Source organism: Mastigoproctus giganteus, chromosome 6 (genome assembly GCF_048544385.1).
Source record: "Mastigoproctus giganteus isolate SK-2022 chromosome 6, ASM4854438v1, whole genome shotgun sequence".
Lineage (NCBI taxonomy): Eukaryota > Metazoa > Arthropoda > Arachnida > Uropygi > Thelyphonidae > Mastigoproctus > Mastigoproctus giganteus.
This window is the reverse complement of record NC_143580.1, coordinates 86225053-86239246: the sequence shown is the minus strand read 5'-3', so window position 1 is coordinate 86239246 and position 14194 is coordinate 86225053. Positions and strand designations below refer to the sequence as shown.

At 39.4% G+C, this 14194-nt stretch overlaps 1 protein-coding gene across 1 annotated transcript; it reads left to right on the top strand.

Moving 5' to 3' along the window:
• The first annotated feature begins 12278 nt into the window (after positions 1-12278).
• Gem2 (Gemin 2) lies at positions 12279-13248 on the top strand. Its single transcript, XM_090376239.1, has one exon. The coding sequence runs from the start codon at positions 12400-12402 to the stop codon at positions 13246-13248; it is 849 nt and encodes a 282-aa protein (XP_090232365.1). The 5' UTR covers positions 12279-12399.
• The last annotated feature ends 946 nt before the right edge of the window (positions 13249-14194 follow it).

Genomic DNA, 14194 nt, shown 5'->3' with positions numbered 1-14194 from the left:
CCATTCTTTTGGTGAGTGCCCAAGTTTCACTTCCATAAGTCATGGTGGGGAGTATACATTGTTCATTATTTTACATTTCATAGAAATTGGGATATTGCTCCTCAGTATGTGACTATATTTCCTGAATGCTATCCATCTAAAATTTATTCTTCTCTTGACTTCCGTGACTATATTTCCTGAATGCTATCCATCTAAAATTTATTCTTCTCTTGACTTCCGTGACTATATTTCCTGAATGCTATCCATCTAAAATTTATTCTTCTCTTGACTTCCGTGACTATATTTCCTGAATGCTATCCATCTAAAATTTATTCTTCTCTTGACTTCCAACCATTTATCATTATCACAGCCAATGACTTGTCCCAAATAAGTATATGATTCCACCTTTTCAATTACTGCTCCTTCAATCATTATTTCCCTTTCTGTGGCATACTTGTTCATCATTACTTTTGTTTTAGCCATATTCATCTTTAGTCCAAAATCCTTACTAACTGTGCATAACTGATTAAGATTTTCCTCTAATTCTTTGGGATCGTGGCTTATGACCACAATGTCATCTGCAAATCGTAAATGGTTTAGGTACTCTCCATTCACATTGACTCCTTTCTGCGACCAGTCTAATCTTCTGAAAGCTTCCTCAAGGGCAGCAGTAAACAACTTCGGAGATATTGTGTCTCCTTGGCGAACTCCTTTCTCAATTTTAAATTTATTACTGTCTTTGTCTAGTCTAATAAAGGAGGTAGCATTCTCATATATTTTCTTCAAAGTCATAATATATGGGGTATCTATGCCTTGTCTTTCCAGTGCCCGAAACATTGCCTTATGCTGTATGGAGTCAAATGCCTTTTCATAATCCAAAAATGCCAGGCATAATGGTGTTTTATATTCATTTGCTTTCTCCGTTAGCTGTGATATTACGTGAAGGTGGTCCATAGTTGAGAATTCTGTCCTAAAGCCAGCTTGCTCTTTCGGTTGATTCTCATCAAGTATTCTTTCTAATCTGTTAGTAATGATCCTTGTGAACAACTTGTAGAGGTGGGATAACAAGCTAATTGGTCTATAATTTCCAATTTCTGATTTATCTCCTTTCTTATGCAGCAAAACTATGATTGCATTATTCCACTGCTTAGGCGTCACACCTTTTCTAATGCACTTTGTGAAGAGCCTTGCCAGTTTTTGTGTTATGTCTATTCCTCCCAATTTTAACAACTCTACAGTAACTTCATCTTCCCCCCGGGGCTTTCTGATTCTTGATTTTCTTAAATGCATATTCTACCTCATTGGGAAGGATATTGTGTATGTCGTATGTGTTACTAATTTGCGATCCATTTTCCCCACTGCTGGCATCATTCCTTTGCTCTTTGGGTAATTCTCTATAGTAGTCTTCTGCTACTTCAATTATGCCTTCTCTCCTATTCATAAGTACACCATCTGTATTCTTCAGTTTCAGTATCATTTGTGTTTCTGTGTTACTGATCATGGCTGCTGATTTAAATCTTTTGTTTTCCCTTAATGCTTGTTCTACTTTTCTTGTGTTAAATCTTCTTATGTCCTCTCTGAGTCTCTTTCTAATGGCTTTACATAACTCAGTATACTCACTTTTCTGCCTGTCAGTGTTTTCCTTGCTCTTCATTTGTCGTGTTCGGTTCATCATTACAAGTGTTTCTTGACTAATTTTTTCTTCTTTTTATTTCTTTTTTCCCTATAGGTTTCTTGGGCTTTATCACTTTCAGAAAGTTGTAATATTCCTCGTCGATATCTTGGTCCTGAGCAGTCTGCAGAAGCTCAAACTTATTCTTAAGTTCGGGTACATACTGCTTTTTCTCCTCTTCTGTTATCTCAAAGACCTTTGTATTCCAGCATTTACCTTATTCAGGACGGTAACATCATTCACAATATATCTTCTGTTAGTGAGGATGAAGTCGATTTCATTAGTTGTTAATCCATTTGGACTCTTCCATGTGCACACTTTCTATTCACCCTTTTCTTGAAAAAAGTGTTCATTATTGACAGTCCTTGAAATTCTACAAATTCCACAAGTCTTTCACCTCTTTCATTTCTTTCACCAATTCCAAAATTACCTATAGTTCCCCTTTCTGCGCTGTTTTGTCTTTTTCCAACCTTAGCATTGAAGTCCCCCATAATAATAGTGTAGTGGGTTTTCTGTTCATCTAGAAGACTCTCAATTTCGGTGTACATTTCTTCAACCTCTTCATCATCATGGCTCGAAGTTGATACATAAATCATTATAACCTTTAGCTTGTATCTCTTAGAAATCTTGAGTATTAGTCTTGACACCCTTGGTGATGTGCTTTTGAATTCCAAAATGTTGTTTTTAAAATATTTATGGACCAGAAACCCAACTCCACCTTCACTCCTTTCACTGTTTCCATTTGTGTACAGCAGATTTCCACTTGATAAACTTATAAGTGATTCATTTCTTCTTCTTGTTTCAGCCAAACCGAAGATATTCCAATTCACATTTTCTAATTCCTTTTCCAGCTCTAATATCCTGTCTTCACTGACGAGTGATCTTATGTTATAACAGGCCAAGTTCAGTTTCCGTGCATGGCAGCGTACCCAGAGATTCTTAGCATCCTCTGCTTCCACTCTGATCCTCTCGCTGCCGTAAGGGGGGGGGGTGAAAGCTGCTGGGGACTGAGGGCCATTTGTTTTGTCGTGTTATCATATGCTGGAGGGTTTGGTCTTTTCTTCTTACCTATAGTTTACTCATGCAGACCATCGAGAAGGTGTGCATGAGTGGATTTTAGGGAGGCAGGCCAACCGGACTTCTCCTAAATCTTCTGCAATAAAGAGATATTGGATCCATCAGTGTTTTAGGCTGAGTGTCTGATAACACACAGATACCTGTTCCCCCTCTAAGCCCCCTGCAGTGAACATACATCTCTAATTTTGACTTAACAAACGGGAAAAATCCGAGGAGACACCCACTAGTGACACAGTGCAGTGATAACCCCACACCTGACGACCAAACCTGAAAGCTCCGGACTCGTAGTGACAAGTATACGTCGGGCGGGACACATGACGTACAGTCCCAGGTATGACCACAATCAGACTCTCCAGACTCTGAAAAAGAAGATAGGATGGGACCTTTGTCCCAGGTATGACACTCCACCAGCACAGCTCAGCTGCTGCCATTAAGCTTTCCTTGCCACGCTCCCTTGCGTGTTCTTTTTCCTCCACTGCCCAGGCGAGGGGAGGTAACCTCTGGTCTCCTTCCTCCTCACTGCCCTTCTTTTCCCTCTGGTGGCACATATGTCTGCTCCATTGTTTTGGGGGTCATTTTCTCTATTGACCCCTTATCTCTGTCTTTTCCCCAACCTTCAGTCTCCCCCACTCTAACTTCAAACTAGCGTCCGAATCATCTCTAAATTGCTTGAGCCCTACACCCCAAAACTTAATAACAACATCAAATTGCATAACCAGTACTCCTTTTGGCTGACCCCTATCTGTAGCGTTTTTTTCCCCTAGATCCTAGCCACTGAAATCTCAGGAAATTAGGTGGCAGAGTAAATAACTATAATACTGGTGTACATTATGCATTAAGAATCTGCAGGTAAATGAACCACTAGGTGGCAGTGATCACAGTGTGTTGAAGTGGGATTTACTCAAGGAGGTAACTACCATCAGAGGTAAAGGGAAGGGTTTTTGTTTTCGTAAAGGCGACTATGATGGTCTGAGACAGTATTTAAATTCTATACAGTGGGACCAACTGATGATGTCACCAACAGCAAACTTAAAATGGGAGGCATTCAAGGAACTAATGTTGGAGGCTACCAGGCTTTACATACCAACTAAGAAATATTGTTCAAGGTTTAGGCTAAATGGTTGTCAGGTGAACTAATGAGACATGTCTCAGAGAAGAAAAATGCATGGGATACATACAAATCAATGGGTGACATGGAAGCCTATGATAGATATAAGTTGGTCTGTAACCAAGTCACAAAGGAGATTAGGCAGGCAAAGGCAGACTACGAAAAATCCTTGGCAAAGGATGCAAAGAAAAACAGAAAAGAGTTCTTTACATATTTAAACTCAAGAAGGAAAGGGATGAATCAGATTGGTCCACTGGATATTGATGGTTCAACAGTTGAGGATCCTGCTCAGGTGGCTAACAATTTAAACGAGTATTTTGCATCTACATTCACTCATGAGAAGTTATTCAGGAAGGAGAATGATGTAGGTAAAGTAAACATTGGCAGTAAGCTGGATGATTTTGTAATAACTGAGAGGAAAGTGGAGGAGAGATTGTTGAGGTTAAACATAAAAAAGGCACCTGGGGTGGATGGGATCTATCCAGTTATATTAAAGGAGGCAGCAAAGGAAGTAAGCAAGCCCCTGACCATAATTATGAGAGCTTCTTGGGACTCAGGGGAGGTACCCATAGACTGGAGATGTGCAAATGTAACCCCAATTCACAAAGGAGGATCAAAGGCTGACACAAGTAATTATAGACCTGTTAGTTTAACTTCTGTTCCAGGTAAATTAATGGAGGCACTGGTTAAAGAAGCACTGCAGGATTATCTAGACAAGAATTCAGTTATAGCTCAGACGCAGCATGGTTTTGTTAAGGGCAGGTCTTGCCTGACCAATTTGATTGGATACTATGATGTAGTCACAAAAGAACTGGATGCAGGGAATAACTTTGATATTATATATTTGGATCTTAGAAAGGCTTTTGATATTGTTGCACATGGAAGACTGCTGCACAAATTGGAGCAGTGTGGCATTGGAGGCAAATTGCTGCTATGGATAAGGGGATGGTTGAGTGGGAGAAGACAGAGAGTGGTAATCAATGGACACTGCTCAACGTGGACTAATGTTATTAATGGAGTTCCTCAGGGTTCAGTGTTGGGTCCGTTGTTGTTTTCGGTGTTTATGAATGATATTGATGATGGGATATCAAGTTTAATGTCCAAGTTTGCAGATGATACAAAGGTTGGCAGGGTTGTTAAGGACACTACTGACGCTATGCTGCTGCAACAGGATCTGGAAAGGTTGAACAGATGGGCTGAGAGGTGGCAAATGAAGTTTAACATTGACAAATGTAAAGTACTACATATGGGAAACAGTAACCCCAGAGCAACGTATCAACTCTGCGGTACTACACTGACAGTGGTGGAGAATGAAAAGGACCTGGGGATAATTGTGCAGACAGATATGAAGTTCTCTGAGCAGTGCAGACGGGCAGCAAGAGTAGCTCATGGTGTCTTATCAATGATATACAGGAATTTTTCTAGCAGGGATAAGGAGGTGATTATTCCCTTGTATAAGGCAATGGTTAGGCCACATCTTGAGTACTGTATACAGGTCTGGAGGCCTCATTTCAGGAAGGATGTGGAGCTGCTGGAACGAGTACAGAGAAGGGCAACAAGATTAGTGAATGGAACAAAGGGTTGCTCTTACGAAGAAAGGCTCAAATTTTGCAAATTACAGAGTCTGGTGACTAGGCACCGGAGAGGTGATCTGATAGAGGTGTATAAGGCTTTGAATGGTTTGAGCATGCTCAATGCCAATGGGATTCTTCATCTTGCTCAGAATAATCAGCTCAGAGGGCATAAATTCAAATTGAGGAAGGACGGATGTCGGATAGATGTGCGGAAATTTGCCTTTGGCCAGTGGGTGGTTGGTTGGTGGAACCGACTTCCATCACTTGTTGTTGAAGTTGATAGCCTAAACAAATTTAAAGCTCAACTGGACAGGTATTTCGAACGAACGGAGGGGTGAAATGGGAGTGGTGTGTGTTTTTTTTTTTTTTTTTTTTTGGCTGATGCTGAATAAGCTTGCTTTCTTGCATCATATGCCTCTACTAATGCTAATGCTAATACCTGGTCTGCCTCCATATGGCGGAGTGGGGAGAACGTTGGGGCCCATTAGGGGCGCAACAGCTATATGACAGAGGAATAACGGTACACGACACTACACATATACAAAATTCATATACCTTTAAACCTCTGGAATTGACAGTGTTCTGTGTCACACCTACAATGTATACTACAAGGGGATGGGGGAAACCCCTGGTGCCGTTTAACACTAAACACACACTACACCCTCCACCAGCACAGCCCAGCTGCTGCTATTATGTTTTCCTTGCCACGCTCCCTTGCGTGGTTCTTTGCCTCTACTCCCTAGGCGGGAGGGGGAGATGACCCCTGGTCTCCTTCCCTTGCCGCCCCTCTTTTCCCTCTGGTAGGGCATGGACCTGCTCTACTGTTTTAGGGGTGATCTTCTCTGTGGACCCCTTATCTTTGTCTTTTCCCCAACCTTCAATCTCCCCCTCTCTAACTTACAACTAGCGTCCGAATCATCTCTGAATTGCTTGAGCCCTACACCCAAAAACATAATAACAACATCAAATCGCATAACCAGTGCTCCTTTTGGCTGACCCCTATTTATAGCGTTTCTTTTTATCTCAATTAATTAGGTGGCAGGACCTGCTTGAGTAAATAACTATAATACTGGTGTGCCTGGTCTGCCTCCACGAGGCAGAGTGTGGGCAACGTTGGGTCCCATTAGGGGCAAAATGACCAGAGGAAAAACCGGTACACAACACTACACATATGCAAAATCCATATACCTTTAAACCTCTGGCATTGGTAGTGTTCTGTTTCGCACCCGCAATGTGTACTACGCGGAGATAGGGGAAACCCCTGGTGTCGTTTGACACCAGGGGTTTCCTACACTCTGTCTCTTGAGGCTGCTGCTGCTGCTGCTGCTGCTGCAACAAGTGAAAACATTTCCAAACGGACTGCTTTAAGATGGCTCAATTTAAGTGAACTCCACGCAAGGAAGACAGCGTTATGTATCCTATTAACAACAGACCACCTCAGAGCTCATCGAAATTGGTGCCGTGAACATGTGACATGGAGCCGTGACAAACGGAGAACATTTTTTTCTCTGATAAGTTCCCTTTTAGCCTACAAATCGATTCCAGACATTATTTCTTCTACAGACAACGAGGAATGCGGTACCATCTCTCCAATATAAGAGAAAGGGACACTTATGATGGAGGCGGTGTTCCCGTGTGGGGCAGAATAATGATGAATGGCCGTGTATTTTTCATATTTTTTAAAGGGATAAGGTAACTGCCCATATGTACCGAGAACACCTCCTAGAATCCTATGTGCTACTTTTTAGGGGTGCAATTGGGTCAGATTTTGTTTTCATGCACCTAGAGCCCAAATACTGGAAGAATACCTTAGAACTGAAGATAGTCAACTACTGCAGTGGCTAGCACGATCAGCAGACAAATCCGATCGAACATGTGTGTGACACCCTTAGGTGTCCCATTGCACGCCTACAGGTGAGCAAATGTCTGCGCTGGTGGAAGAATGGGATCTGTTGCCACAGAATCTTATAGACACCCTTATATGGAGCATAGTTCTCCACTGTCAGGCCTGTTTAGCCGTTAGAGGAGTGTGCTGTACTGATACCATGTGACCATATTTTGGAGCACCTTATAACAACTTCTGTAATGTGACCTTTTGTGGTAATTTTTATACAACGCCTATAAATATCCCTTATACCTGTCCGACGTTTCTCGCAATCTCTTCATTTAATCGTTATTCTATGGCACACCATCATACTACCAAATTTTGTCCTGCTGTATATCGATCTGCACGATTTATACGACGTTTTCTACATGTTCTGTTCATGTTGTTGAGCAGTCTATATCTCTAAATTGCGTGATTTCTTTGTTCAATTTCCTGTTTGCTGGGCTAAATAATTTAATGGGCTTTATCATTATTTTTAATTTTTTTAGTTTTCTATTAGTTTTTATTATATTTTAAGTTTGTTTTCTTCTATCTTGTAGCCACTACAGCTGTTTCATTGGTTGTCCCGGGACTTGCTTGTCATTTTCATCGTAATTCTGATTATTATATGTGGTAAATCTGAACAGGGCTTAGTCGGTCTGTCACTTTGTCCAGTATGCTTCTGAACAAGCCTGCGACCAGTGGTCTGTTTGTCTTTATGTTGCGCCTTTGTATTGTATGGACTGCTAATAGCTAATAAATGGAATTTATTATAAAAACCCCAGTTTTCGGGAGAAAACCCCCTGCTGACCGAACCTGAGACCTACTAAGTCAGCCATGTTATGTAAAAAAAAATCTTATAAAATTTCTCACCTCGTTGATTTGATAATTGTGCAAAACTGTTTAAGTACCTTACATCTCTTTCGTAATTATTGTTTAAAACCAGTAAATGAAGAATTTTGCTCTAAATGAACGTTAATAAAATTGTTTACTTTTAGCATAAATTTCACAACTCATTCTCACGAATGCTTTCATACAAAAAATATCAATGTTAATGAATCGAGAGACACTACACTATTATATTACACGATAGGTTAAGTAATTTATTATTGAAATGATACAATTTTTTAAATTGTATCATTTCAATAATATTGAAATCGATCCAACTCAATGCCAAACATTTAAACACTCAATGGCTACGTTTCTGCAACTCACTGTTCACTGTTTTTTTGTGTTCAGCCCTGTTAGAGTGATGCTGGAGTGAGTCGCTTGTTCCGGTTAGGAAGACCCTTCGCCAAGACGGGAAATAGTAATTTCCCGAAATGTAGCCATAAATTGTTTAAATGGTTGGCACTGAGGTGGTTCATTTACTTCAAACTGAATCATTTAAATAATAAATTACTTAACTTACCACTTGATATAATAGTGCAGTGTCTATTAATTCACTAACATAATAATGAACAATCACGTAATACCCCTTTTCCAAATAAAAAGAAATTAGCATTAGTAAATCCGCCATTGACTATGGGAGCACTCTAGGAGGGTAGTATTTCTGAGACCTTGTACACGCTGGATATGGTAGGGGTACAGTAATTAGCGATGTAAAATTCGCCACACACACTGCTATGACTAAGTACACGCTCTTGCAACGCAATCCATATTGGCGAAATTCTTGGATTATGTTCTATTCTATCTAACACCCTTTCCTCAACATAATGGGTTATGCTTCTGGGCCTACTTGCTCGTACTCCATGTGCGAAGCGCTCATGTTCCCTAAGGCGTTGATGAATGTGCGCCTGTTGGGCTGCCTTCGGCGGGGAAATTCTTCTTCACACAAACATGCAGATTCGAGTGCACTGCCGTTGTATGCGGACATACATAAAGTCCATGTCCGCATACTCTTCATTGGTGTAACCTCTTTCCATGTTGACTGTCCTTTGACAAATACTAGTATGCTTGCTACATCTCAGAGCATTGAGAGAGGGGAAAGGAAGAGAATGAGCATAACCTATCTAAACTCTTTACAGTTCACCTTATCAGTGGTGGATACCAAATAGAAATCTGCATTATCTAGAAAACGATTCACTTCAGGACCTATGTTTTACAGGCTTTTTTGGCATATTATAGTATATACAGTTCACCTTTAAATTATTGACCATCACTTTTGAAACACCCTGTATAACATCAGCCAAGAAAAAAAAATCTTCTAATTATACCCATCCACTCGCTTCAAACGTTTCTCTAGTTCTACCTTAAATCTATTCAAATTATCACCTTCTACAGCCACAAATGGAAGTTTGTTCCAACCATCAACCGCACGTTGGCTAAAGGAAAATTTCCTCACATCTATCCTACAACTGTCTTTCCTCAATTTCAATTTATGCTCTCTCAGGCTATTATTCTGGGCAAGATGAAAAATCCTATCAGCACTGAGCATGCTCAAACCATTCAAGGCGTTATACACCTCAATAAGATCACTTCGCAGATGTCTGGTTTCCAGACATTGTAATTTGCAAAACTGAAGCCTTTCTTCGTAAGAGCAACCGTTTGTTCCAAACACTAATCTTGTTGCTATTCTCTGCACTTGTTTCAGCAGCTCAACACCTTTCTTAAAATGAGGTCTCCAGACCTGTATACAGTATTCAAGGTGTGGCCTGACCATTGCCATAACTAGAGTATATTCACCTCCTTATCCCTGCTAGAAAAATTCCCGACATAATTGACAAGACACCATGAACTACCCTTGCAGACCGTCAGCACTGCTCATAAAACTTCGCATCTGCTTACACAATTACCCCCAGGTTCTTTTCATTCTCTACCATTGTCAGTGTACTACAACACAGTTGATACGTTGCTCTGGAGTTACTGCTTCCCACATGCAGTACTTTACATTTGTCATTTTTAAACTTCAGTTTCCACCTGTCAGCCCATCTGCTCAACTTTTCTAGATCTTGTTGCAGCAGCATATTGTTGTTAGTGTCATTAACAACCCTACCAACCTTCGTATCGTCTGCAAACTTGGACATTAAGCCTGATATACCACCATCAATAGCATTAATAAATACAGAAAACAACAATGGACCATACACTGAACACTGAGGCACTCCACAAATAACATTAGTCCACGAAGAGCAGTGTCCATTGATTACCACTCTCTGTCTTCTCCCACTAAACCAACCGTTTATCCATAGCAGCAATTTGTCTCCAATGCCACATGCTCCAATTTGTGCTGCAGCCTTCCATGTGCAATAGTCTCAAAAGCCTTACTAAGATCCAAATATATGATGTCATAGTTATTGCCTGCATCCAGCTCCTTTATTACCACATCATAGTATTCAATGAAATAGGTCAAACAAGACTTTCACTTAACAAAAACATTCTGTGTCCAAGCTATAACTGAAGATGATCTTCCAGTGCTTCTTTAACCAGTGGCTCCATAAATTTCTCTGGAACAGGAGTTAAACCAACAGGTCAATAATTACTTTTGCCGCTCTTTGATCCTCTTTTGTGAATTGGGGTCACATTTGCACATCTCAAGTCCATGGGTACCTCTCTGGAGTCCAAAGAAGCTCTCATAATTATGGCTAAGGATTTGCTTACTTCCTTTGCTGCCTCCATTAATATAACTGGATAGATCCCATCCACCCCAGGTACCTTTCTCATGTTCATCTTCAACAATTTATCCTTAACTTTTCTCTCAGTTGTTATAAAATCATCTAGCTCACTGCTCGAGTTTAATTCACCTCTGGCATTCCCCTCCCTGAATAACACCTCATGTGTGAATGTAGATGTAAAATATTCATTTAGTTTGTCAGGCACCTGAGCAGGATCATCAACAGTTGAACCATCAATTGTTGATGAATCAGATTCAAATCAGATTGGACCAATCTGATTCATCCCTTTCCTTCCAGAGTTTACATAACTAAAGAATTCTAGGCTGTTTTTCTTTGCATCATTTGCCAAAGATTTCTCATAATCTGCCCTTTCCTGCCTAACTTCTTTTGAGACTTGGTTACAGACTAGCTTATATCTATCATAGATTTCCGTGTCACCCATTAATTTATATGTATCCAATGCATTTTCGTTCTCTGCCTCATGTTTCATTAGTTCGTCTGACATCTATTTAGGCCTAAACCTTGAACAATCTTTCTTAGTTGATATGAAAAGACTAGTAGCTTCCAATATTAATTCTTTGAATGCTTCCCAATTTGAATTTGCTATTGGTAATACCAACAGTTGTTCCCCAATAGAATTTAAATACTGTCTCAAATATCCGTAGTCTCCTTTACGAAGTCAAAAACCCTTCCCTTAACTTCTGATGGTAGTTACCACAGAGAATTAAGATATATTACTACTCTGTGGTAGTTACTTCTTTGAGTGAATCCCACTTCAGAACACTTCTGCACTATGATCACTACCTCCTAGTGGTTCCTTTATTTGCAGATCCTTAATGCATGAAGATCACTACTGATAATCAGATCAAGAGTGATACTCCCTCTAGTTGCCTTCCGAACATGCTGCTGTAGAAAACAATCATCCAATAAATCCACAAAAGCCTTGCTAGTGTGTGAGTGACCAATCCACAAATTCCAGTCAATATCTTGGAAATTAAAATCCCCCTTTATAAGACTCTCTGATTTACTGGCTCTCTCTATCATTTGAAATATTTATTTTAATCTTGATTGAAGCTGTCGACAGCACTGTTGTGTCATTAACAGTTTAAAAATAAATTAGATCAAAAAATATATTTATATAAAATGAAGTTTTTCTGTTGCAAATCATTTATTTAGATTTTTTTTAATCCTGCTGTGTGAAAATGGGTTCTAGCCTAATATTTTTAGTTTCACAAAGCATATATTGGTAAGTAATAGGTGGCACAGAGAAGTAAGATACTACCTTGTGATAGGTGGCGTTAGTTGCAAAAATCAAATGGCGATTTTAATGTGATTGGTTTAGTTGTTTTTTTTTTTTTTTAATTATGACTCTTTCCTTGTTTATGTTTTACATATATCTCGAAGTCATTTTTCTTCTTCATTTTTGTATGCAGAGTAAGTAGTTTGAAGCTGTTTACTTTACCTTTCATTTTCTTTCTTTTCCAACTGTGACAATCTTTTATGTTGGAAGTATGTTGCGAGTTACTTCCAGAAATCAAAGGGACAGTGATTCAGATGAAGAAAGTTGTTTAATGGTGAAAGTTTTCGAAGTGGAAAACAACGAAGAAGAATGTGATTTAAGTCACCCGCCAACTTCTGGCCACGAATATTTGAGACGAGTGCAGCTGGAATATCAAAAGTGCCCTGCCGTGGTCACCGCAGATGTGGATACTAGCATTTTTCTTGATAAACAAACAGTTCGTGTTAGCTCTTCCAATGACTTGTTGCCTGCCCCAGAAGGCTTTGCACCATGCTTAGTATGGCAGAAACAGCAGGTCGCAGATTTCTCAACGCTTCGTCATAACTTCGGTGTGTATAGAGCATCGTTAAAGAAGGCAGGAATAGAGCTAGTTGAATTGCCTAAATTAAATGACAGCATTGGTTGGTGTCAACTTTGCTTGGGAACTAAAATGGCAAAACGAATAATACAGTTAGGTAAGGGCAGTTCAGAATTAATTCAAACAAACAGCTCTCCAACTGATTTAGGGACACCAGATGGTCTGTCTCCTTTGATTAGTATTATGTGTTCTATGGGTCAGCCTGTTGTTTGTCAGGTGTTAAATTATCACATAAAATGGTTAGATGAGTGTGGGTTTACCCAGCATCAAGGTTGTTGGTTGTATGCTTTATTGACTTGTTTAGAAAAGCCACTAATTCCAGAAGTTTGTTCGAGTTTGAGATCACTAGCTCGTACATGTTCCAGATTAAGAGCTAGAATCAAAAGTGGAGATGATCCAAACTTAGTTCCACTGAATCTTCTTATATGCCTTGTGGCTTGCTACTTTGATCAGAAAGATTTAATGGATTTACCCAAATCCTAAATTTTAATTATAAGTCTGAATTCATGCATGATAACAAAGTGAATCAATTTTGTAGGAATTAAGACAGCATGATATGCAAAGTAATTTGCATATGAATGCAGTACTAATTGTTGTATATGTCAATAAATGTAGAACAATGTTTTTATTGTTATTATTTGCATACCATTATGTGTAGGGAACACAGTTGGAGGTATCATTGTAATTCTGAAGACATTTACAATTTTTTTTTTTTTTTTTTTTTTTTTGAGAGACATATTTCACATTTTACATGCATTCCAATTATAGTGCAGTACATATATACAATATGAGCCAGTTTTCTACATTCTCTCTCTCTCTCTCTTTTTTTTTTTTTTTTTGTTTAGATCAGGACACTCTCAGGGCTGGCCAGATGGCATGGTATTGATTTCCTCCTTGTATTTTATAGTGCCCTGTGCATAACAAATGATTTTGATCTGGTCATTGTTTCTTCTGAAAATGTACAGAAAATTAACATGGGAGGAAATAATCATAAAAATTATAGTGTAACAAATAGTATAATCTGTTTATTGCCATATTTATTTGTAATTTCTGAAGAAATGTATGGTTCCATTTCTTTCATTTTGACATTGCTGAGTTCATATCATTATATGAGAATTGTTTAATTAAAATGTGTTCTGTCTGAAACATTTTTAAAAGTCACCTTCACCAGTCTGTGTCTTCTTTCGGCTAAGGTAAAGAAAGCCAACACAAGAACCACAGGAAACTTTTACCAGTCAAAAGTGTTTCCCTGTACCGCAGCTTCTCCCTGCATTCTCAGTAAACAGGTGGTGCATGTTATCGGTGGTTGCAGTAGAAGTTGTTTTCCTATTGGGTTAAAACAGTGGAAAGGGGAGATAAACACCCTAAGACTGAGGCAGTCTGGAGGGTTTACCTGTAAGTAAATTTTAGCCACGAAGGCATTACACTC

Bases quoted from the DNA above. Each gene is read 5' to 3' on its own strand.
- Gem2 (XM_090376239.1), top strand. From the start codon at position 12,400: ATGTTGCGAGTTACTTCCAGAAATCAAAGGGACAGTGATTCAGATGAA.